This window comes from Hoplias malabaricus, chromosome 14 (genome assembly GCF_029633855.1).
Source record: "Hoplias malabaricus isolate fHopMal1 chromosome 14, fHopMal1.hap1, whole genome shotgun sequence".
Classification (NCBI taxonomy): Eukaryota; Metazoa; Chordata; class Actinopteri; order Characiformes; family Erythrinidae; genus Hoplias; species Hoplias malabaricus.
The window spans coordinates 34,279,226-34,306,241 of NC_089813.1; the positions used below are offsets into that span (position 1 = coordinate 34,279,226).

Sequence of the window (27,016 nt, forward strand, 5' to 3'; positions counted from 1 at the left end):
ACCAGCCGTCGACAGAAGGTGGCGCTGGTGACAAACAGCATTAACATGAATACTGGGCTATTGAAAAGCTGTGGTGTGATATTAGATCTAGTCTAGATTTAATAAATCATTAAGTATGTCGAATTTGCTAATAGAAATACACCCAAGACTAGGTTTTATACTTATCCGCCTTCCACCACCACTACTCATGCTAATGCTAATTCTCCAACTTCTATTAAATATTTTAATTTTAACTACTAAACCTAAAATCTACTACGCCAATGCTTTCTGCTGTTAATAATTAGCTAATTCCAGTACTCCCAATACAACTAATAATTATACCTACATAATACTACTAATATTATTTCTAATAATAATAATTTTAGCTAATCCTTTAACTATTTCCTATACATCTATAGTAAGCCCAACCAGCTAACTGCTTGCTTTTCTGTCCATATTTTAATGGTAAAAGCAATTGCCTGACTACTTTTAATCAAGCACGTTTCTTCTCATTCATTTCAATCAGAACATTGTTATTTCTAAATGAGAAGCTGCAGTTTAGTTTGGTTAATCTGTTGAGCTTTGTAACAGATGTGTAGTCTAGCCAACTGTCTTGGATTGAAGGAAAATTTAAAGTTGATAGGGAACACGTACCACATATGGGAATGAAACTGTTTTACAAATATGGTTAAGCCATTTGAGCTAAATTACTAAGTTGACAACAATTACCTGATTTACAGTGGAGATTGAAATGTGTGAGTTACAGCAGGTCAGAAGCTTCCCCAGCACACACACACACACACACACCTGGAAAAAGCTGTGACTCTGTGGGGGCTCTGTGCTCCTATTGGCTGTTGGGCAGCAGGGTGGCCTGCTGGACCCTCATAAATAGGCTGAACCTCCATACTCTTGTTAGACCACCAGCCACAGAGCCAAGACACACCACACACACTCAAAGGAGCACACTACTGATCTGTGGAATGATGACCCTCTCCATGGATATGGTAGCTAAACTGCCAGCTGACGAGGAAACAGGCTTGGCTCAAGAGGACTTAAGCAGGGTTTTAATGGAGGTTTCATCAATGGAGCCCAGTGTGGAAGGAGGCAGCTCTGAAGAGGAATCTTCCGCTGAAAGCGAGGGCAGCTTTGGCCCAGAAAGCCCAACCTCAAATGCAGACCAATCCTCAACCTCAATCCAGCAGAGGAGCAGCTCTATCAAGCCTCCATACTCCTACATCGCCCTGATCACCATGGCAATCCTCCAAAGCCCAATGAAGAAACTGACCCTCAGCGGCATCTGCCACTTCATCAGCGACAGGTTCCCTTACTACAAGGCCAAATTCCCTGCCTGGCAGAACTCCATCAGGCATAATTTGTCCCTCAATGACTGTTTCATCAAGATCCCAAGAGAACCCGGCAATCCAGGGAAGGGTAACTACTGGTCCTTGGACCCTGCTTCCGAGGACATGTTTGACAATGGTAGCTTCCTGCGTAGGAGGAAGAGGTTCAAGAGGAACGCACCAGAGTACTCCAAAGATGGACTCTTACTTTACCCAGATGTTGCTTATGGACCATACGGGAGGCCTTACTGTGTGTCTGGAGGAGTTCTAACACATGGAACACCCCTCAGATACATCCCAGCCCAAGATGGTGTTGTTGTATCAAGCCAAGAAGGCATGATCCTACCAGCCCCATGCTTTCAATATCAGAATATTTCCAGAGAGGTTTGTCTGCCTGAGCAAAGGCCTGAAGCCCAAACTCAGAAGTGTTCTTTCAGTATTGACAGCATCATGGCTAAATCAAGCCATACAGGACTCAAATGCTCTGTTCCTCAACTCCTACCTGAGTACCTCTGTCCAAGACCACCACCCTCTTCTGTTTTTCCCCAGTGGCTTCCAGGGGCACGGACTCCTTTTGCTCTGACCACGGTGCCATTTGCAGAAACACTCCGGGTGGCCTACTCCTAACTGCTGGGATTGTCATTATTTCTGGACAAAAAACAAGTGCATTGCGAAACTCTGCAAAAGTTTGCAGCTGCATGGTTGTTGTTTACAATTTGTTTTTTTAAATTGCAGTTGTAATGTAAATAAGTATATAAATATATACACATGATGTTAATATATATATAAATATATGTGAGTGTCACATGTTTGATAAAAATGCTTTTAAATTGTGTCATTTAAGTTACCTTTTTTGTGTCCCTTCAAAATAAATGTGACTATTATATTATTTTAAAGATGAACTGTACATGTGAGTTGTTTTTTAGTGCTTACTTTCCTTGTATATGTATTGATAGTTTAAAAACAATATATTAATGTCATAATTTAGACATGACTTATACGAAAAAAGAAGCAATAGAATGAACATCTCTATATAATAGAAAAGTAGTTAAGGAAAAAAACAAATAAATGTACATTAAAATGTATTAATAATATAGACATCCAATGTTTAGGCATTTTCTACCTGCATGAGTATTCCTATAGCTTATTCTCAGTTAGGAGTGAATCATTAGAGCTAATACAGTTTAAAATGCTTGGTGTGAAATCAGGTTGTGAAAATACCTTCAGGACCCTGGAGTTTTGTTAGACCTGATGTCCAGAAGAGGGCGTTCGAGTCAGGGATCAAAGCGCTTCTGACTGAGGAATCGTCATCTTAAATATTTAAGACTTCGCGGTAGAGAAAATACAATATTTTTTGAATGAACAGGGTACCACATTTTCCTTAGAATACAGTCGTTATTTATGTAAATACTGATGCAGACCTGTATTATGACACTAAGCCTAGCTCAGCTTCACTGAATACTATATGCCCATATTTATTTTATTCAGGTAAAACTCCCATGTATCACACGTTTTTCAGATCATTTTATTAATTTTATTTGAAAACGAACAATATTAGAAGGTAAATTCAGTAAACTGGTATTTTGAAGTGGTACAGGCAAAAAAAGAATAAAGATATAAAGTAATTACACACTCCATAAGGGCCCACACCCTACATTTTATTTTTTCTTTGTTTTGTTTATTGTTCAGATTTACAATAAGTTAACGTTATGAAGGATTCGCAGATTGTTTAAAACGTATAGTGTTTGCCTATTAATTTCGTCATATTACACCTTAAAATCATGATTAATGTTAAACCCCACTGATCCAGGGTCAGTGAAGGGACAAGAATGACTTATATATTCTTATATTCTGAGACAACTCACCATGGCCCCAGGTGGGCCCCGTATTTAGAGACTGCCCACATTTATCCAACACAATCAGTCCTCTTGTGACCATCTAATGGCCACTAAGACCCACATGTACCAACCGAAACACAACACATGCCCGTACGGAACCCAGCTAGCCCATGCTCTCACCGTGGGCCCCACTAAAGAGGGTGGACTGGGATGTAACATATCAGTGCTGCAAACCTTACTGTAGTTGTCTGTAAAATGGTTGTGTTGGTTTTTTATCAGCTGTTTGTTCCTGAGGGGTTCAGGCCGGAGTCGTTGAGTGCTATGGCCAGTAGAGGCGTCGAGAGCGCGCGCACACACGGGCTATTTCTGTCAGGGGGCGATGACTGGAGGAGTCCTGTACACCCCTCTGACTTTATCTCCTGACAGAAGTGTCCTAGACACTGCTGAGCTTCAGAGCTCTAACACACACACACACACCCTCAACTTTCTTCGTCTTTAAACCTCACATTGGCTCTTTGATGTACTCTCACAGCCCTCCTGCTCATGCGCACACTTTGTTTATTATTTTGGTGAAAACTCCGCTGAAGGGAAATATCTCTCTGTGTGCTGCTAGTGAAGCAGACGCACTCTTTTAAAGTAAAAGGATTCAATTTTGTCTCGATAGGAATCATGGAGACCAACCCTATACCCGTATTGACCATTCAGACGAGCCCCTTCGACGACCAGAGACCCGGGACTAACGGACTGAGGAAGAAAACGGCGGTTTTTGAGAGCAAGAAAAACTACCTCCAGAACTACATCCAGAGCGTCCTCTCCTCTATCGACCTGAGGGACCGACAGGGATGCACCATGGTGGTAGGGAGCGACGGAAGATACTTCAGCCGGGCTGCTATTGAAGTTATTGTACAGATGTCTGCTGCCAATGGGGTAAATACTGCCGTTGAGATGTTTAAACTCTTAACACTCACCTCTTCAAGCTTCCCCTCCCTCACACAGAGGGGAAATAACTGCAGAAATACTGCCTGCAGAACTAGAAAATATGAAACTACTCCTACTGAGGCTGAAAACTGTGTTTAGTAAGTTTTGTTACTGAGTCACAGAGAAATCTTTCAGTGCATTATATATGAAATGACCCATTCCAGTGAAAAATAGAGTGATAACTAGGGATATAATGCCTTATATGTAAATATATCCATTATATTTGTTACACACATAGACCAGTAAACTTTCATTTGTATGCTTAGCATTTATGTAATTGTCATATTTATGTGAAAGCTCTGAAAAAAGATTTCTTTGGGAACATATTTGGTGCCTCTTTAATGAATTTTGAAATGTTTTAAGCTAATATCTTGTTATTAGTGAACATAGCCTTCTTGTATGTACAAGATAACTGGCAGCAATATTGACATTTGCAGGTTACGTGTTCTGTTCAGCTAAAGAAGAACAATTTCCAGTGTATCCAACGGACACAAGGCATATTTGGCAGGGAAAGTGATGGCAGCTGTATTTCATGCTTGGCTTTTTTTCCCATTAGACACCATGGGTCTGTTTCCCAGTCAGAGATTAAGCAAAATTTTCCTATTAATGGAGAATCTCCTTTCAGTGTGTTGTGTAGCTTTGGACAATGTTTAGTCCTTGCCTAGGCTGGAAAAACCCCTGGCGAAAGTTCATTTGTCTCTGTTTGGCTTTTTAGTGCTTTTTTGTAGCCCATTAGTGTAAAGCAGCACAGAAAATGGGAGCATAACTGAACTTTAATCATCCATTTGGCAGCAGATCTGACAGCATTCAAAATGATCACATCATTGGAAAAAGTTCATATTTTTCTACTGGTCCAGCTAAGAGCATCATGTCTTATCTGCTGTGCCATCCCTCCTCCATCCCTTTCCTGCCCACGCGCTGCTTTCCTCTGGTTAACCTCCCGGTCAGGCCAGCAGCAGGGGGAAACCCAGAGAGATGGACCAGGGCCAAGCCACTTTTACTCTTCGGCACAGCTACTAAAAACACATTTACATTCAAGGAAGTGTTTGTCAAGTTTAGTCTGAGTATTAAATCCTAATTACAGTGTAATTGTCTTTTGTTAGCCGTGAATATCTATGTGTAGTATGTTTAGCATTTGTGGATGTTAACCAACCACACTCACTCTAGAATCTTTCTCACCCTTTCACTCAATTACACTCTCTATCTCGCTCACACATATAAACTCAGTAAGTCTCAAGGGCATGTAACATTCAGGCTGTGATTTCCCCAGCACTGTGTATCCAGAACCAACACCTTATAAGGATACAGTTCTCTAAGGGTTACTCTTAGAATACTCTTCATGCTCCCCAGGCCTGAATCTGGCCAATACAGGCAGTAAGTTGCAGGCATCAAGCTAAGCATTTAGCCTAATGAAAAGCAGATTAGCTTAGTGTAACAGCAATGTCAGAAACAGAGGAGTGACAGTGCGCTGGGTCATCATTAAACATGCCGATGTGAAGAGGCAGATAATTCACTATAAATAGAAGGTAAAAATGATGCTCTTGTAAAAGTGAGTCAGTGAATTGTTGTGATTGTCCAGCTTCCTGTGGTCAAACGCAGTGTTCAAGCTGAATAAAGTCTAGAAATGTGGTAACAAGCAGCTCAGCTGAATGATTCATACCTAGAAATGATCACAATGTATAGGCCTTTGGCTAAAATAAGGTATTGGAGAGTATGTTCAAAGCAACTGACTTGTAGTCAGTTTTCTCTGGTTACAGATGAAACTATTGCCATTTGGTTCTTTGTAAAACAGTTTTCTCATGTCAGTTTAATTCCAACCTCTGAGTGCCAGTGTGTTTGGGGGGATGTGCTGGTCGCTCTGGTATGCAACAGTAGCTGAGGCTGGCGCCTCTGAAGGTTGCAGGTTTTAAAGCCTACCTCAGACCCAGTTATTCTTGCTATGATAACCTCTGCATGCCACACCAATAGGCCCTTACTCACAGCTTTAGGTTCCTCGGTGTCATCTCCTCCATTCCACTGTCTCTCAGTTATCCTGAAGGGCTACACAAAAATACTACTGGGCCAACGAAGCCTAAAGCTTATATTAATATTTATATAAAGATGCTTTGAACAAATAAATGATTGCTGTCGAAATAAAAGCATGTATCTTTATTTTTGTGGATTTCTAGTTGACTACATCATTTGAACACAGCAGATGTCCTTCACCAACCGACCAATAGAAATGTGCCAAAATGACTTCACATTTATTTCAAATGAAAGTTAAGAAGGTTCTTTCCTTCTCCTTTAAAGTCACTCTTTGGGTAGATACATATTTTTCATTGGACAGCAACAAAATTAATATTACAAGTTGGTTACTGATCCAGTTTATTTTGGACATTGATATTAATTAATATTGATTGAAAACTGGCCAATGTTTTTATTTATATCAAATGTTCCACTTCTTAAAATCAGTATTGGTACCAGTTACATCATTTGTACACCTGCCTGGTGCATTCAGTCTTAGAAATTAATGCATCTCTACAATTTCAAATGGCCAAGATAATTACATTTGTCAAAACTGTTTCTGAGTTTTGTCAACGGTGACAGTGTGTTCTGAATGTGCTCTGTGTGTGATGATTCAAAACAGAGAGACAGCAGTGTTTATTTCTGCCACTATTTACATAGTGAAACGTGTAGGGGCTACATCTATTGATTTGTGAAGAATATGATAATATTTTTTTGTTGACATCTCATTGGAAATCTAAAATCCCATGTCCATTTCACAGATAGGACGACTAGTGATTGGGCACAATGGCATCCTGTCCACGCCAGCAGTGTCCTGCATCATCAGGAAAATAAAAGCCATTGGTGGGATCATTCTAACTGCCAGTCACAACCCAGGGGGTCCAGCTGGAGACTTTGGCATCAAATTCAATATCGCTAATGGAGGTGAGGAGACGTACTTCTATACAATACCCGTGGATGCAGAAATATAATATCATATGGTTCTTGTTTAGAGTGAATGTCCTAAAAAATATGTTCACATACATTTTACAATACTACTAATTCTCAGAGTATATGCCATGATATATGTCACAGCTTTTGAGGAATTTTCAAGAAATGTGGTGTGAAGCATAATAACATTTTAAAAGGAGTGTGTCCAGGTCTGCTCAATCCACACTTCTTTCTGCAGACGACTATTACTCTAAAAAGGCTGATAGTTGTTGATTTAGTTTCCAGTTCTTTAACACCTGGATTTAATATTCAAATATTATTTAAAAAGTATCATTCAAAAGAACCCTTAGTTTAGTTCAAAAGGATAAAGAGTGGCACAACAACGTAATTATAAGTTGAGATAAATAGATTTGAGCTGAAATATAATGCCCTGCTTTAATATAAAACCTTTTGTTGATCCTTTATTTCAGGTCCTTCACCAGACACTGTGATGGATAGGATTTACCAAGTAAGTCGCACTCTGGAAGAGTATGCCATCTGTCCCGACCTACACATCGACCTGTCACGCCTAGGACGCCAAGATTTTGACCTAGAGAATAAGTTCAAGCCATTCAGGGGTTCGGTTTCGTGTTCAGCTTTTACATCCATCATTGCTTATTTCATTAGTATTTGAAAGTCATTTGTTGTGAGTGAAAGGCAACCACCTGTATCTTTGTTTTGCAGTTGAAATTGTGGATTCCGTTGAGATTTACCTGAAAATGCTGCATGGGATTTTTGATTTTGCTGCCATCAAGAGCTTGCTGACAGGTCCAGAACAGCTGAAGATCCGAATAGATGCTATGAATGGAGGTAGAGAATTCTCTTGAACCATCCTGTACTGCCCATAACTTACATATAAATGCTAATTATATGAGAGTTAATCCAATATCCAGAGTGACCACACTTGAAATTAAAAGAACCCCACTGTTGTGTTTTTTATTGTTTCAGTGATGGGACCCTATGTCAGGAAAATTTTGTGCGATGAGCTTGGAGCGCCTGCTAACTCTGCAGTTAACTGTGTTCCACTGGAAGATTTTGGGGGCCAGTACCCCAACCCTAACCCTGCATTCGCTGTGTCCCTTATGGACTCCATGAAGGGAGGAGAGTTTGGTTTTGGGGCAGCATTCGATGCAGATGGAGTGAGTGTTTCTGACCATCTGAAACTGACTTTTGTAATTGCAGAAGAAGATATCAAGAACAGATTTATGAAGAACATTTGCATGCTTTTCATTTTATCAAACGGCCATTACAATGCTAGCCAACACTACTAAACCTTATTATAGCTTGATCATTGCCAGCTCTCTCTAGCTGTGTTAGGAGAATTCCAGCTTTTTCAATCTATTATGTGAGTGTTATTTGATTCAAGGCACTGTTTATATTGTGAGGTTTATTTGAGTTTTTTTTGTAGTGGAAACTGCCTGGAATTTTGACAATAAGGCTTAATCAATAATCTTGGAATTGTATTTTAGAGGAAATTAGAATGATTAAATATATGTGTATTTTAGAAGCTATTTTTCGTTTAATTTATTGATTATTTTTGTGTCTGATTCACTGATATTATTTCTTAAACAGTACTAAAATATATATGTACTTCTTCATTGATGTTCCTGTATTCAAAACTTCAGTGTAAAAATGTCCTCTGTCTGGTTCTTCTGTGCAGGATCGCTGTATGATTCTTGGTCAAAATGGATTCTTTGTGAATCCATCAGATTCTCTGGCAGTGATGGCTGCCAACTTGTCCTGTGTCCCCTATTTCAGACAGGTGGGCATTCGCGGTTTTGCCCGCAGCATGCCCACTAGCACTGCCCTGGACAGGTGAGAGAAACTTACACACATTTAGACACACACTCAACTGTTACCTTGCATTGGTTTCATTTTTACAATGAAAACAAACGGATAAATGAAGGATAATATCAGGCAGTAACAGACTGTATACCGAGTACTGTTCAAAAGACAGAGGCTATATATAATTTGTATAATTTCCTTTCAAATTGTCTGTTGAGTTGAAAAGTTGTATTAATCAGCATCCTTTCCCTGAAAAACCAAAAACTTGTGGTTAAGGGTTATGCTTTCTGCAAGTGAAACACGTGATATGATGGTCTTTTACTTTTGTATAGTACTGCATTATATTGGACTATTACATTTAGCCTCACACACGTACATTACAATGGACTGAGCTGTCTTTCGTTCATGCTTGTGGTTAAGTAGCTGTAGGAATGTATCTACCATCACACCTCCCCCCAAAAGAACAGTTGTTGAGTTACATCTTTCACTCAGGCTCTGTGCAGCCTTCCATTTTCAATTCAACAGGGTGGAAATGTTATGGATTAAAGATGTTTTATGACTGAAGATGGGAGCATGAAATATAACTAGCTAACAAAATTAGAGATTTGTTTAAAAACAGAGTGGCTGGGTGTGCTTGTTATCCAATAAAGTTATTTATTGTGTGAGGCCTTCATCAGAGAATGTAATCGTAAACGAAAACAGACTTCTCAGTAGCTATTAGTTATTTCTTAATTTTGAATCTGAATTTCATAAAAATTGTTTAGTGAATGTAGTGATAATAAAATTATTTATAAAACTCACTAAATTAGCTAACAGACCCTCATGACGGCACAAATAACATTAGTTAGTTAGCCAAAGAACTGTTTACCTATTATTAATCATTTAATATAAACAGATTTAATAATATTTATATAGTATTGTAACTTGGTACTTGGCACTTAGAGACCTACACATTGCGACAGTTTCTGAGTTTAACGCTCTAAACGGGCATATTAGAGATTAGGTAGGACACTATCCCTAAGAATGATATTTATCTATTTATTTATTTATTTAGAGCAGACAATGTATAAAAGACCACCCTCCTATTTACAGAGCAGTTGAAACAGTCCCAGGGCTCTAAACACAGTAACATTGCTCTAGAGACAGTGAGAGGGTGGTTAAAGGAGTCGGAGGGCAGCCTGAGGGCTGCAGAAATAGGGATGGGTCGAGGAGTCGTGGAGTGGGGACTCACACTCTATGAATAACGGAGTTAGCTCATCCTTGCCTACACCTACCGACAAAAATAACTTTGAGCTTCATCACCCTAAAGACCAGCTTATGTAATGTTACCCTGCCCCAAGATAAATGAAATAATGTGACCTGAGGGACATTAACATATTCTTGAATGAACTTTGTTAAGTAGCAGGCGTCATTCAAACCAAGACGAGATACATATGTTGTAAAATATGTGAGGCCTATCAACTTGAGGCCATGCTGTAATTTTATTTGCTCTAATGTCCATTGACCCACTTTCTGCCTCATACAAAAGTTTGGCATGTCCACTGATGACAGGAAACTGGCTGTAATGGAAGAATGTGACACCCTTATTAACACTGGCAATAAAGTGGGAAGTGATCTTATTCCAAGCCACCCACTCCTGTCATATGACAGAGAATTCCCTCCCATGGAACACCTCACTTATGTTTAATGACTCATTACATGGTTCAAGTTACTTACTTACATGCAGTATGTACAGACCTACCACAATGAGATCCTGAAACATCTCAGACTGATTAAAATTGGATTCTGAAAAATATGCATAGGTCTAGGTCCAAGCTTCTCAAAATTACATTCTGAAAAATCTTAAAATGGGATTTTGATCGATCTAATTTTTCTAAAATTGGAATCTGGAAAATTAATTAAATTATAAAATCTGGAAAATATGCTTACATTTATTTTAACAGCATTCTGGTAAAACATGGTATAATAAAGCACAGCACATCTGTAAGGAGTTAAAATCAGTGGGATCAGGGGGAAGAATTTTAGAGTTAGTCTACATCATAGCACTAAGAGCATTGTAAGACCTCTCCTTCCTATCCCTTAAGGGTGGGCCTGCATGATACGTGCTGCACACTCCTAAGTAACTCTTAAAGTTTAAGCTATTATGAAAAGAAATAGATATTTCTGGGAATGTGTTCTGTACTGGAGCTATCATTTATTTAAGTATAAATAAAGCTGAGTAGTAGTATTAATGTATTTTTTTTTAGTTATTAAATGTTTTCCAAGTGTTCCCAAACTATTCATGATAAAGTGCAAATGGAGCTAAGTAAACTGAGGATTATTTTAGTTTTGTTTCCACTCTGATGTCTCATTTTCCATGGGGAGCCAGACTTTTTCACACTGTCCTTAACTATCTTTGTAAAGTTAATCCAGCAATTAATTCAAATCTATGGGGGCTCATCGGCTTTTTGGGTCAACACTGTCCACAAGGGTCTGGAGTGTGTGTGGAACTGGACAGTTCCTGTTGGTAATCCCTGGCGGGACATTGACTGGTACAGTTCTTTACTTCTGCTGTGCCCTTGAGCAGCGGATATGAAACTGGGCTACCCCAGAAATTATGTAACATAGCAGGCTGCTTATGTCTAGAGAAAGGGTGCTCTATATGGCATTAAATATCAAAGGCTAAAATCAACATATTTTAAATACATGTAATTTACTTTTGAACAGAAAACAAATTTGAAAAAATAGGGTTAGTGTTTGACCTCAGTTAAGCATATCTTTACAGTACATTACAACCTGTAACACAACATTTGAAGGCAGATTGAATGAGCAGATTAATTATAAAACTGTATTTGATGAAGACGTTGACATGGAATTAACATAAAAAACATAAATTAAAGTGGGTAGATTTTTTCACATTTAGAGCACTGTAATGAACATTTATCTTCTAACAAAGAAGCTTGTAAGGCCTCTGGGATTGGCTGTCATAGTCCAGAGGACATTGTTTACTGGCTAGAAATTAATTTATTTGTAGTCCTTAAATATATTTTTAGCACTTTTAGCAATGCTGTAGCCCTAACCATTTGTGTACTCCTGCTTAACTGCTTATCCAAATCAGGGTTGTGGTGGGTCCAGAGCCTACCCAGAATCACTGGGCACAAGGCAGGAACACACCCTGGAGGGGGCGCCAGTCCTTCAGAGAGCAACACACACACTCACACATTCACTCACACATGCACATCTATGAACACTTTTGAGTCGCCAATCCCCCTACCAACTTGTGTTTGTGGATCTTGGGAGGAATCCGGAGCACCCGGAGGAAACCCACGCAGACACAGGGAGAACACATCAACCTCCAGATCCCTGGAACTGTGTGACTGTGACACTACCTGCTGTGCCACCGTGCCCCACTACTACTACTACTGCAAAATTAAATCTTAAATATTTTAAATGAGAAAAAACACTGTTTCAGAATATTTTCTTAGATTTTTTAACATTTCCGAATTGCAAAACTTTAAATTTCAAACGATTTATGATTGCAGTAAACAAATTAAATTGATATTGATTGAATATTTCCTATTCATATGTAATATTTAGATTTATTTCCACAACCTGTCTCAATTCAGATACAGACTGGACGTAGTCTTAAACTACATAAATATATTCAGTGAGTACTCACTAGTGAAGCTGTAACTTTTTTGAAGACTGTGCTTAATTTGTCTTTCCAAAGCCAGCCTGAGCATGATTAATGGCTGGACTGAGAGCTGGCTGGGCGCTTGCTTTGAGGAACAGAAGGTGAGTTTGTGTGCAAAGATTCATGTTGTGTTAGCGTGTGGCCTGAATGGCCTCTCTGCTTCTGAAAGCCTTTTTAGGTGCTGAAAAGTCGCAAGTATAGCTGGGTGTTTAAACCCTCAGCCACTTAACAGTGTGTGTTTATGTAGTTGGAATCAGACTATGTGTGTGTGTGTGTGACTGTGGAAGAAGATGAGCGTGTGTGGGTGTAGGTGTATATGCAGGCTTGTGTGTGTGGGGTGGTATTATGAAAGGTGAAAAGTGAGAGAGGAAACATCTGCTTCGTTGCTCTGGATGAGTGAAGGACTACAGTGAGGATATATTATAGTTTAGTTTAGTCCATTTTAGCTCGTTCTAGTTCAGTGGAGTTCAGTGTATTTTGTTTAGATTAGAAAACCCTTAGATTGTGTACAAAGATGTAACAACAGAAACAACAGGCCAAATGGTTGGGTAAAATTGAGCTGAGTCAAAATACACCTCTCATATTGTCCCACATATGCAGAAACAAAAGTTAAAACCTGAGTGTTGATGGGGTTTTGATTGTTTGTTTGTTTGTTTCATGTGTTGTGCTTGACTATTTCTTATTAGTCTGGATCAAATAGGTCAGTTATGCCACTTGGAAGTACAGGTGATATACATGACATATTCTAAAAAGCTTAGTGACATAATATAGAGTAATGACATAATGCATATGTATTTGCTTGGTTGGTGCTAAGCTTGGTTTAGTGACTAAGGAGATGCTTTTTGCATCAAAAAAACAAAAAAATAGATGCATTTATGTGTGTATTCCTCTGCTTCTTTTCCTGAGTCAGGGCTGTAGTTGTACTGTCAGGCAACTGTGTCTGTTTATTTGTTTATTCATTTGCCCGTGATGGCATGTTGAAGAGGGACTACGAGGGAAGGCCATAGTGAACACTGCTGGAATGCACGTCCTCATTTTTAAGATGTTTCCCTGCTCTTGGGAATTTTTGGATCTGACAAATGTTTCACAGGACATAAACTAGAACCATCTTAGGGCAAGGAAAGAGGAGAGCTTTTCCCTGAGAAAGTTAGAAAGGCACTGCACTGTTAGCACACTGCCGGTCTGTCAGTTCAGTTCAGGCCACCAAGGGCCACAGATCAAGCTGTGTTGCCAGGAGGTCAGAGCCAGCTGGTGCTGTTCTTAAACGAATATTCCAGCATTATTCAACATGCTGTCTATTTAGAAAGAGACCAACAGAAAAAAATAAAAAATAAAACGTGCAAATCAAAAAAAAACTGCTGATCACTTTATAACTATGGACCCAGACCCATACATCACTTAATGTTTTGATTAGTCAGGTCATGAAAGACAGAAAACTAAATCTGTTTCTATTACTGACATTTGGAAGACTTTCCTGCGTATTTCTGTAAAAATGTAAACTAGTCTCTGACTTTTGCACAGTACTGTATCTCTCTGTCAAGCACTTTCTCACTTCAAAGTACACTCACACAAAACAATCTCTCTTGATATTTTACTTTCTCTTTTTTACACACACACACACACACACGCTCACGCAGGGTATGCTTTCATAGTCTGAAACACAATACGAAAACGTCAACTCGTGGTGAATAGGTTTGGGGGTGCTGCTTGTATTGGCCTAAACCATGCAAATAAATCGTCAACAAGAAGTTGAAAGGTCAGAACTTCTCATTTGCTGTCCCTGTGCCAAGCTTTCCATTCCAGTCCACGTCCCCCAGCGAATAACTCCGCTTTACTCTTATTTAGTAATTCCACCCAGGAGTAAACAGCTGTGGCTCTGCGCTCACTATTTTACTGCTCCCTTCTCTCAGCAGCTCACTACCCATAATGCCAAATTACAGTGTCTGAAAATAGTTATGTATGTAGACCAGTCTCCAAGAGCAACAAACAGGAGGGGATGCGTAATTAGTTTGTTTTGAGTTGTTCCTATGCTTATTTAGGGCTAGTTGGGGCTAAACGAACCTAGATTTCGTAAGTGAATTTAAATTAAACAGTTTATTTGGTAGCATTGAAAGGACCTGGATGATGAGCCTTTTTATTAGTTATATAATTTAATATATAATCTAAACAAACTGGTGTAATAAACTGGTATCAGAAAATATCTTCATGGACATAAGTGTACCATATATCAGACAGCGGTATCAGAAAGTGGTTTCATACTGCATACTCTTTTTTTTAGCAGGTTGTTCTCCTCCTACCCATTCCTGTCTCACTTTTTTCTCTTTCACCTTGCTGCATCTCCTCCGTGCATGGCTTTGACCATGGCCATAACTCAAAACAAACATTAACTAAAAGGTTAGCCCACTTTGTTCCTGCTGCGTTTGCCTTATTAAGGTTGCACATTTATAAACTGTATTATTGTATTATTCCAAACTCAAAAGGTCAGTGTTATGAATGCAACGAATGATGAAATACTCTGTTCTGCATCTTCAGTCTTTGCTTTCATGTATGATGTCCGGCAGTGACCTTTTCATAACTTGTTTGATCATGTTGTCTTTGTGGTTTCTCAGTTTTTATTTTCGTTATGGGCTTCGTTCTCTACAGTCATTGTCATCATCACTGCAGTAATCACCATCTTTGATTTGTGTCTTGTTATGTCTAACTTCCATTTATAAGACATGGTTTAGCGTGGTTTCCCTTTAGAGCTGTTTATGTTCAACACATTAACATAATACAAATATCTGACACTGCAGATATAATCCGTAGGTGCATATATACCCTAAAACTATGTTATAATGTGAATCAGTGTTGTAAAAACTTAACAAAATACACAATAACTTTGTCTTTTAAACAGTGTAGCTACATCATCACACCAGAACAATACTAATATTAAATCAGGTAGGGGCAGACAAACAAAACCGCCTTTTTAAGAGTTTTGATGATGTTTTCATATGCTGTTGTTTGCAGGGTGGCCAAGGCTATGAAGGTGGCTCTGTATGAAACTCCTGCAGGCTGGAGGTTCTTTGGAAACTTGATGGACTCTGGCAGGTGCTCTTTCTGTGGAGAAGAAAGCTTTGGAACAGGTGATTCCTTTTTGACACAGACACTTTTTAAAGCCCTGCTTAAAAATGGCTTATGTCCACACTCTGTAAATAAAATTTAATTGAATATGTCAACCAGGGGAAGTACTGCACTGAAAAATAATATTGCTTTCAATTTACTTAATTACCTGACACAAATACATATATATATATATTACAAGTGCCAAAAGCAATCACTGATATATAAACTATAAAGCGGACTAAAATCAAAGACCACATCGTTGATCGCTTAAATCTCTGCATATACACAAGCTATATTCACTTTCTATATTGTGTGAGGGCCCTCAGTAGTGCCTTCAAAGCCCACCAGTAGCTGTGACTGCAATCCTGTCTAAATACTAAAGCATACAGCACTGTTGATTCATTCATCATGAGTGGGAACACCTCAGGCAGCTCTGGTTGTTATGTTTGTAATGCATGTTTGACTTTAGCCTCAGTGCGTACCTCCTCCATTCTTCTGCTATAAAAGGAAGACAGGCCAGTGAATCATTTAACTTGAGCTCGGGAAGAAAAAGAGAGTGCTCTCTGCTGGCAAATTCTTCCAGACTCAGAAAAACTCCTTTACTGATGAGTCATGAAGAGCAAGATAGGGAGATTAGGAAGTTAGTGAGGGAGAAAGGGGGAGACGTTGAAACAGAGGAGAGGAGAGTCATCGTTTATAGAAAGCTGCAGATAGTGCGCCTCCAAATCCATATATGGCTTCTGAAACAAGCGAAATCACAGGAGCGCAATCGTTTGTTTGGATCTCATCATTATTTCTGTTTTCGATATTTGAAAATGCAGCGTTATCACTCACAGGGCTGGCTTGTGTAATTACGTAGGCATTGCGGAATTAGCTATGTTTTTGCAAGTGACAACAATGATTTTTCAGCTACCAAATGTATTCTAATTCTACTGCCATGTGCCTCTTTCACCACAGGGTCAGACCACATACGAGAGAAGGACGGCTTGTGGTCAGTGCTAGTGTGGCTCTCTATTATAGCTGTGCGCAAACAGGGGGTAGAGGAAATAGTTCGGGACCACTGGGCTAAGCTAGGCCGCAACTATTATTGTAGGTAAGGTTGGGCTTCAGTCTGACTGACTGTCTTGTTTAAAATAGTGTTCATCAAGTTAATGTTAATAACATCAATGTGATAAATTATTTATGCCACAAACTATTCATAGTTCCAGGCATAAACCCAGCTGCTCACACGCTGTATGTTGCAATAACTCTGCACTTTACTCTTCCTGATCAAATACAAGATTGAAATGGCAGGTTCCACTGATTCCACTTGATAAAAGTTATATAAAATTATGTAATTAATTTATCACCTATTATGTTGAGACTGAATATTGAACACACTGCTAATGCTGCCAGTATCAGTAATAACAAGAACATTATCTCTAGAGGACGACTTTCAGATACTAAGCCGGATATGGCTTGTTGGAAATCTGTAGATAAATCAACTATCAGCAACAGCAAGTGGAAACTATACTTCCCTTTCAAACAACACATAATGTAGTAGTATAAATATTAGAAAGGCTACAATCCTGAAGGAACTTGAACATAAACAACAGTTGCACTCACTTGAAGATAAAAAAAATCAAACAGTATTCAATTTATTTACATATATTGAGTTACTAAAAGTAGTAAGTACATTTTTTCCTCGTGAATAAAGATAAACCACACTATTATGTTTTAGGTGGAAAAAAATCTCTCTAAGTCAAGTATAAATATTGTCCACTTTAGAGTATCATCGAAACACAGAGATTTAGCTCCCTAAGTCCCCGTACCTGCATTGTCCCTGTAGGAGTTAGCCTGATACATGTTATTAGAGAAGGGAGGTTAGGAAGCCACTACTCCAGGAAAAAACTATTCTTCTCCCTGGAAGTCAACAGAAACCAACCACTTCATCCTCTGCCTGTTGTTGTGGCATTAAAGATCCTTTATTTAGCTGCGCCCCATGAGAGAGAGCCAGCAGAGCCAAGACACTCCAGATAGCTCCCCATATTCCTTCATCCTCCTATTCCCATACAAATTTCCCACAGCAGTAATGTCAAAGGCTAGTGCCCTGTTTAACTATCAGTGTCCCCAGTATGTCATTTTAGTTTAAACTGACCAAACAGATACATCTCGATATAAACACAATTAAAGAACAGATAACTATTTTATGTTTAAAGACATTTTGCCAAGTTGTTGTTAAATGACTTGAATCAGTTAAATAAGAGAAAACGTTTTAAGTGGATGTATGCCACTGTGAGATATTGTGTTTGTGTGTCTAAAATGGCAGATTTGATTATGAAGGTGTAGATCCCAGAGCAGCATTTTACCTCATGAGAGATCTAGAGGCAGTGATCACTGACAAGGCCTTCACCAATCAGAAATTTGCTGTGGGAAACAACGTCTACAGTGTGGAGAAAACCAGCAACTTTGAGTACATTGACCCAGTGGATGGCAGTGTTTCCAGAAATCAGGTGAGATTCAAGTCATGCTTTTTGTGAAACAGTTGGAAATGTGGATCGTTTTACTAAGAAATTGTAGATTTCTGAGAGTAATTCTGAGAGTTCAGTATTGCCAATTTATTAATAGAGTCACATATAAAGCCAAACCATAACAAAAAAAACATGTAGGTTGTGCACAAGCTGTACACAATCAATGTTTATAGGCCAATTTTATATTAGAGTAATTGTAGTGGAACAGATATTTTGGGCAGTTGGCATTGATTGTCTATTTTTTCTTAGACATTTTAATAGGTGTGATCACTGCCGTTTTTGAAGTTTAATCACTTGTGCAGTGGGTTGTCTTGGTTTGTCTGTGTTCCAGAGTACAGTACACTCAGTCGAGAGAGGACATTGGACAGGGCATAGTATTTTTCAAGCCAAAAATGTGTCAGTGTAACTGATATTCTTTCCTGTAATCTCAGTACCATTTTAGCTATTATGTCCTCTGGTTTGTATAGGGGTGTTTGGAAGGGACATTTGTTTGAAGTTGTGTGTTTGGGGTTGTGCAAGTGCTGGTAGTGAGAGGCTTGGATATGTAACAGGTATCTGGTGAATCAACAAGGAATTTACTATTTTTTATATTATTTTTATCAAACCTTTCACACATGATTTGTCACTGAGTACAGCCCTTTCTTTTTGAATAGAGAAGGAAAAGATTGAATCGGGTGATACGAAAATGTGTGAACACTTAGTCTCCACCTTTTGTTCAGATTTACTCAGCTGACTCCATGTGTTTCATCCAGGAATTTATGGAAGCCCCCACCCCAACCTTTCTTTCACACAACTGACAGCTCTCTCTTATTAGAAACATACACTTACTCATTCCCTCACTCTGTCACCACAGACAGTTTAGTAACTTTGACACTTCACCTGCATTTTACACTAACCATGCTCTCACCTCTTGACCCCTGACTCCTGACCTCACATTGCCCCTCATTCACATCAAAAAGGCTGTGACTGAAATTGATCCCTACTCCCTCACAGTATTTCACTGTATAATGGTAAAAATATACATTTACTAAAGACCAATAAATAAACATTTATCAACAAATAATTTTGATGCATTTAGACACATTAACATATATTGATATTTAATGTGAAAAAACAAACCAAGTTTAGATGCTGGCATGGATTTAACCCACTCACACTCATTCCTGTGTGTTTTGCAGTGTTGTTTCTCAACCCTTTGGTAATTTTCATATTCAATGAATTAAAGAATCTCATTAATGCTCCACTGTTGCATAGTAACAAAGATGCAGTGTTATATCCTCTATGACTGACCTCCCTCTGCCTGATTTCACTGTCTGACAGAGTGGCAACAGCAAGTCCAGCACACACACACACACACACACACAGACTAGCTTGGCCTCTGCGGTTGTCCAGCCTAAATATCCAGGCGTCTCAACACCTCGGCACGTACCGTATTATTCCAACAGACATTCCACTCCTGGCCGGATTGTGTCAGCTGTCCCAGGCCGGCACTGTGGCTGCCAGTGGGGGGCCAGCAAAGAGACAATCAGCTGTTAGAATCAGACACCCACACACAACAGAAATGGGTCACTTACCATTTATAAACATAAAAATCAATGTCAAATATTCAGTGTCAAATATATCTTTCTGTCTTTAAGTCACAATGGATAGAAATGCACCTACAAAGTATGCATCATGACAAAAAATATACACACATAATTGTAATTGTGTTAGTAGACTGTAGTACTGGTAGAAATGTGTGAGATAAAAAAAAAGCCGTTCAATATAATAGGAATAGTCAATTCTGTCATATTCTATATTCAGATTAAGGTTAGAGAGCAGCTAATTTGCATAATTTGAATGGCTTTTATTTTTTTAACCATTCTGATACTTATTCAATCACATACCATTCTTATACTTGTTGAATATCCACACACACACACACACACTTATTTACTGTACTGCTCCAACGCTTTATCTTGTTCTTTTTTTGCTTTTACTGTCATCTAGTGGAGAATCATCATAATTGCAGAACAAAACATATTTTCATGATAATATTCGGTTTAATCCATTTCAGGGTCGTTGTAAAAGTTGGTATTATGTTCTAACAATGTTTTTTTTACAAATATTTATGCATTCAAATGTTTTTCTCCAAATAAACCTGATTGGTTTTTACATGTGAAAAGTTTCTGTTCTGATATTTGGTGCCTTTTTTATGAGCTGGGACATTGACAGATCCTGGGTAAAAGACCATACATCATAGATATCTTCGTTAATTTAAATGAGTTTGCAAGTTCAGAAAAAAAAACATATAACATTTAGTGGATTATCTTATGTACACTCTTGTCAGAAATGTCTCCAAAACTGATCATTATTCACTGAATAAAGGGAAAATTAAATAAAAGAAGGGTGGTCTCTGATTTTTTTCACACTACTGTAAATGTCCATGTATCGTCATATGGCTGATCTGTTTGCTTTTTCACCTGCAGGGTCTGAGGATCATCTTCACAGACTCTTCTCGTATTGTGTTCCGGCTCAGTGGCTCGGGGGCCGGAGTGGGAGCTACCATCCGTATCTACGCCGAGAGCTATGAGAGAGACCCAGAGAGGCAAAGCAGGGAGACACAGGTAAACAACACACACACACACACATTGAACCACAGGACAGAAAGACATTATATAGACAATCTGGTCTAATAAACAGTGATATCACTATTTAATTATTTTATATGTTTTTAAAGATTTTATTTAGAATGTCATTGTGATTCTACTGAGTTTTAATTTCCAGTTTATTTTACTGCCTGCAAAAGCTAGTATATGATTATTGAGAATATATATAAGTGTCTCAAATCAGGAAGGTAAACATTTTTTCTTACATCAAGCTAATGATTAAAAGACAGTTTAATATTTGATGTGCTAATTTCTGTTTCAAGAGACCACTTATATAAGCAACAGTGATTATTCTTTGCAGTCAGAGTGTTATCAAAGCCACGGCATGATAAAGCTCATGTTTTGACGCTGCTATCAATGGTAACGACAGGTATTAACAAAACAATCAGTTATTGATAAGTGTTTTTGTTAAATATTTATTTTACACAATTGTGATAGACCTCTGATTAAAACAATTCATCGTTTTCTTAAAATGATCAGTATGTTATATCTGTATTTTATACTTCTATTTCATATTTTAATATGTGTATTTGCAGAGTGATTTGGGGAGAGTTCTGGTCACTGCAAATGCCACTGCATATAATCATATGTTTTTCTTTGGACGGTGACAATATGAATATTCCTAATATAAATGTAGCTTCAGTCAATGTTCTTTTAAAACACTAGCCACTAGATTTGTGACTGAAGCTTCTGCTATATATTTATGTGCATGTGTGCTACATGCAAATTATTGATTCATTAGAAACATGGAAACAGATTTGTATTCAACAGAAAATGATTCTGAAGACCCAGCAACTAAATATAATAACACATTTTCATAATTTACTGTGACAGCCTTGTACCTTTCCATTTCCATTTCTGGTATTTAGCAGGCACTCTTTATCCAGAGCCACTTAAAAAAAGTATTTTGTCGTACTGTTCAGAAAACACCTCCTCACCAGTAGAAATAGGATTAGTGTCCAAAAACTACTCAAGCTATACTTTAAAAGAAGTATACAGTAAAAATAAGTGGAATACAAAGCAGACAATCAGAGATGATTCCTGGGAAAGAGAAAAATGTAAATACATTTTATTAATAATATTACAGCTGCCATTATTTACAAAATTAGCTTGACCTTTATTTCAAATCTGCAGGGATGTGTTTCACATTTTTACAGTTTAAATTTGAGAGCGGTTTATATTTTCTGATTTTCTTTCCTGAATCAATTAATCCATTTTATTAGTGCATTTGATTATTTAAGTTTTCTTTTGAGTCAGACATTTTTTCTTAGAAACTTGACGTGATTAAAATTTTTTGCAAGCAGTATTTGGTTAAATGAGGTTACCTTGTCACGGAGTGTGTCTGGAGGTTTTATGGTGGAAAAGTTTGGATGCTCAAATTAGTTTTTGGTTCTGCAGCCGGAGAGCAAGATTGGTTTTTATTGGATAAAATATTTTATCAAGATTATTTGTATGGCGTCTATAGTCCTATCTGCTAATAACCCAAGGCTGTTCATAGGGCAGTGTCTGCTTGTTTGGCATGACTTGGTAAGATTTTATTGACTTCAACTAACCCCGAACCAGTCCATCAGCAAATAAATGATGCCAGCAGCCAGCACAATCCAGACTGATTAAAGGACAGTCTGTTCTGGGAATGTTGTATGACTAAGCAACCAAAGGGCAGACATCAAGTGGAAAACATCTTTTTTTTCTTGGTGTTATGTTTATTGCCTTTATTTAGATTGACAGTGCTTACGTGACGGACAGGATCTGAAGGTAAACATTTGACATGTCTCTCTCAGGAAGGACTTGATGGTCCTATTTTCCTTCTGTGTTTGTGATTTGTGCTTATACTGAAGTGCGGACAAATCAAACTTTGCAAAAGATTTATTTGAGAATGATTTTGCTTTAGAAAACAGAGCAAGAGTTCTTCTGCCTACGGTTATAATCATTTTGCATTCAGATAAATGAAAACCTAAATGCAAAACAAGCAGTTAAAAAGTGCATGAAAAATGTGCACAGAAATAGCAAACGAGTTCATGTGTTATCTATAAATTATAGTTCTTTTTTGCTTTGATATAAACCCAGGTGTGAAAACAATTATTAAATCACATTAAATCATCAGAAAAGAACATGGATAAACCCTTTTCTATGATCTTTTTTATACATTTTGTTATATTTTATTGGTTTTATTATAAATCATATAATTCATATCTTTTTAAACAGAGTCAATCATTTCGTTTTGTATAATTTCTTAAAAATGATATGATTACATTATGATAAAATAAAGAACAGTTGGATTAGAAATGCATTACTAGGTTTAACTGGGCTTGCAGTATAAGGTAGGAATTTATGCATTTTCATCTTTAAACCTGAAATAAACACTAAACTAACTAACTAATTCATCATACATTCATCATAATTTTATCTTTAAGGTTTGCCAAGCCCATCTCATTAATAATGAATAAAATTTAGAAAAAAATGACAGAGCTTTTCAGTTCTATATTTCGTGATATATCAACAAATGTAGAACTAAAATGCTTTGTTTCCATCAAGGATTTTTTTGTGTATTGTGAACAATCGGATGGATTTTATCCAATAAAACCACACATGGGTTCGTGATGTTTTTGTCTGGTGTATGGTAGCCTGATCTACCAGCCAATAAAACCTGCCAACCACCAGTTATATATTTTTATTATTTTACAAGGAAAACATCGCTACCATTTAAAATTTGCCAAGTAGACAGCAGTGCGTAGACACAGACATATAATGCATAACAATAGCAATAAAAGCTTTACAGTGCTGCACTGTGTAACAGTTACTCATGTCACTATGAGAGTCTCTGAACAGGTAGAATATCAGAATGAAAATCTGCAAACCTTTCATGCTGCTAGCACAGTTACTGCAGACGTTAAACATCTAAAAAAATGGGTTAAAAAGAGTAAACCTGAAAGAAAGAGTATCTTTAATCTTGTAGATAATATACAAAGTCTAAATAATGTTGGAATACAGAACTTTCCTTGTATCCAAAAATCAGGTTGTTCCAGTGAAATCCATTATAATAAACAACTTTCCTAGCCTTGTGTGGTGTGACATTCCTGTATTTTACTGTGGGAGTGTGGAGAAATACAGTGTTAAAATGCATTCAGCAAAGAGGCACACTTTCTAACAAAAGAAATGTTGGATGAACAGATACAGACATTTGGCCACCTGAAGTAGTGTATATGAGATGAACAGCTGACGACGTATGACATAAAATGTACATGACATGCCTTTTTCTCAGGGCATGTCTTACACTGTTGCCCCACCTCCCAGGTCAAAGCAGGGTCAAAAATAATATATAAAGAAAAATGAAGAGGAAAATATAAAAATGAATTAAAATTAGGCAAAAATCATCAAATGGAGAGTAAAGTGGAAAAAATAGTATAAATGAAAAAGATAAGTGTTTTTATTTGCAGTATCTTATTATCTTATATTTTTACAACTATTAAAGACCCTAATTTCACTCTCATACGTTTTACCACAGAATTAGTGATTCATTTGGGAGGACCATTTACAAACCTGATTATTCTCATCGCAACAATATTCACTGATCTGCCATAACAATAAAAACACCTGGTTTCTACATTCATTTTCCATCTTATCAGCTGGACCTACAATATAGGTGCACTTTGTATTTCTACAGTTAAAGATTGTCGTCTTTTGTATTGCATAATTTTTTAATCCGCTTTCACCCAGTTCTTCAGTGATCAGAATCACCACAGAGCATATTCTGTTTGGATAGTGGATCATTCTCGGCGTGTTGGTAGTATTTCAGTGTTTGTTGTGTGGGAGGTGTGGATCAGATACAGCAGGAATACTGGAGTTTTTAAACATTATCAACACGCTGCCCACTCTAAGCAAACCTACCTTGTTAGTCCACCATATAGATGTAAAATCAGAGACAGCTGATGTCGGTCATCCTCTAGTCTTCCATAAAAATGGCAGGATGCACAAAATGCATCTATAAAAATGACTAGCATAGCAGACAGCACTAAAATCACAAAGAATGTTTACATTTCTCCTTTTTTAAAACTGATGTACATCTAATACCGAGACCAGTCCTACGTCACTGCACCAAAATATATTGTAACACATCATTCTGCCTTGTTGTAGGTTGTGTTGGGTCCTCTCATTGCCATTGCTCTGAAGATTTCAGACATCCACGAGCGGACAGGACGCAGGGGCCCTACTGTGATCACCTGAGATGTATGCAGCAATACACACCTGGGGCCAAAGCACCAGACAGCCTTTCCTCTAGGATCTGGTCTCCACAATGTTCCTTATGGTCTTTCACAATGTACCCAACACTTTCCCCATCCTGCAGCCATGACCGTATACTGCTAGTCTGCACAAATTCTCACTGGCGTATTTACACTGTGTATGTTTTTTTTTTTTTTTTGCTGCTGTTTCACAGACAACATCCCTCTCTTTTATGATTTTTCTTTTATTTCCATTTTCCCCAAACCCCAAATCTGTTTCTCTCCAGCTATCTCTGCCTTTATGGCTTGAATTATGTTGCACACTTGTATGTAAACCACTAAAAAATCAAAAGGTTGCAGAATATTTACTGTATTTTATTACCCATAATGCCTCTTTCACACAGCTTTTTTTTTGGCCTCAGTTTTGTTGTCCATAGGATGTTTAAAAGAATGTTGTGAGATGAAAAGGTCCGCTCTGATTTTAGGTGAATCTGTTGACACATGAACATTTACCACAGTGGAGCTCAAACATTTACTGCTCTTGTGTATTTCTTAAAGCAACACTAAGTAGTCATTGTGATGCTTCACTGACCTGTAATAGTGAGAATAAATCCTCTGTCATTGCTTCTCCAGGCTCAGCACTGCAGAACCTGCACTGTGTATAATTTGGAGGTGTGCAGGAATGTAATCCCACTCCCCCTTTCCCCCCCCCTTAATTTCAAGAAAGTGCTATAAAAGTGAATTACACTGTACAACTGTAGGGGGAGCTCCTTACCAAATCTTACCTCGTGTTGCTTTAAGTACACAACTACTCTTGCATGTAATACTTGCATTGCTTCAAGGGCCCATAAATCCTCAGAGTGGTTGAATTTGTATATTCTGTTGTGAGAAATGGGCAGCTTACAGAGTGCATGGGTTTGAATCATGAAATCAGCATATTTAGACAAGCGCAACAGCTTTAGACAGTTATTAAAATTTGACTGAAAACATCACAGTGCCATCTACAAATACATGTACAGATCATATCAGACATATGCATTAGCTCAGAATTCCCACATCTGCACATCCATAAAAAGACATTTCTGTGTGCAGTTTACCTGCGCTTTTGTTATAGGACTGCAACACAAAAGAAAAATATTTCCAGTGGCATCAGTAATGTGAGAGAGCAAATTATTGTCACTCCATGTCTGTGAGCTTATTTTACACAATGCTATTGGGCATAATGAAAAATATAGAATTAAGGTCCAGAATGCAATATGTTGTGTATGAAGTATGTTTTTGTTGACTTTGTTGATATTACAGCTTGTGGCCTGCTAACACTGGGTTAATTTTGCATGTCTTTTTGAAGACTACAACTACCACTTTTTGGAACGTGAAAATTCTTGAGCTATATTTCATCCCTCCAGACAGGGAAATCCAAATACTTACAACTTGTGATCCACTTTAAAAGATTAAGAATTTTAAGTTAAAGAATAACAGAAAGAGTCCGTAATCCGTAATCATAAACCAATAACAGTGTATTTAATTTTTGTATCCTATGTTTTATTTTAATAAACTGTCTTTTGTGTGTCTCAGAATTCCCTATTGAGATGCATTAAAGATGGAGGTGTTTCTTAAACTTAAAATTGATCGCCTTGGGGACAAATTGGCCTGACAGTATACTACATGTAAAATAGATTTTTAAAAATATATGTTTAAGGACAATACATTATTTAAAATCTATCACAAAACAATTTCTCAGTCGTTAAGCAGAATATTTGTAACAGGTAATAACAACCTACCACCACCACTGAGAACAATTCTCATTCGACCAGTGTGAAACATAGCATTTCACATCAACCCACATTCAATTACTTTGTTTAACCACTGACTTGTGAAAAACGTAGTTTACCCATATCAAATGTAAAGTTTCTTTTAATTACACAGCAACCATGGATGTTTAAATAAAGTTCTTTATTAATACAAACATA

The 27,016-nt window shown here is 37.7% G+C and overlaps 2 protein-coding genes and 1 long non-coding RNA gene across 3 annotated transcripts; 2 read left to right on the plus strand and 1 right to left on the minus strand.

Annotated features, from left to right (window-relative positions):
• The first annotated feature begins 921 nt into the window (after window positions 1–921).
• On the plus strand, window positions 922–1,985 carry foxd5 (forkhead box D5). The gene has a single exon (XM_066644804.1). The coding sequence runs from the start codon at window positions 960–962 to the stop codon at window positions 1,944–1,946; it is 987 nt and encodes a 328-aa protein (XP_066500901.1). The 5' UTR covers window positions 922–959; the 3' UTR covers window positions 1,947–1,985.
• Window positions 1,986–3,629: 1,644 nt separating this feature from the next.
• Window positions 3,630–27,000, plus strand: pgm5 (phosphoglucomutase 5). The gene is made up of 11 exons (XM_066643382.1): window positions 3,630–4,084; window positions 6,901–7,063; window positions 7,540–7,686; window positions 7,793–7,918; window positions 8,057–8,247; window positions 8,769–8,923; window positions 15,573–15,688; window positions 16,626–16,761; window positions 17,977–18,160; window positions 20,647–20,784; window positions 24,961–27,000. The coding sequence occupies exons 1-11, from the start codon at window positions 3,827–3,829 to the stop codon at window positions 25,048–25,050; spliced, it is 1,704 nt and encodes a 567-aa protein (XP_066499479.1). The 5' UTR covers window positions 3,630–3,826; the 3' UTR covers window positions 25,051–27,000.
• LOC136665706 (uncharacterized) lies at window positions 15,196–20,746 on the minus strand. The gene is made up of 3 exons (XR_010795303.1): window positions 20,641–20,746; window positions 19,608–19,707; window positions 15,196–15,662 (listed from the first exon to the last, which is right to left on the minus strand). It is a non-coding gene; the product is annotated as an uncharacterized lncRNA (long non-coding RNA).
• Window positions 27,001–27,016: the final 16 nt, after the last annotated feature.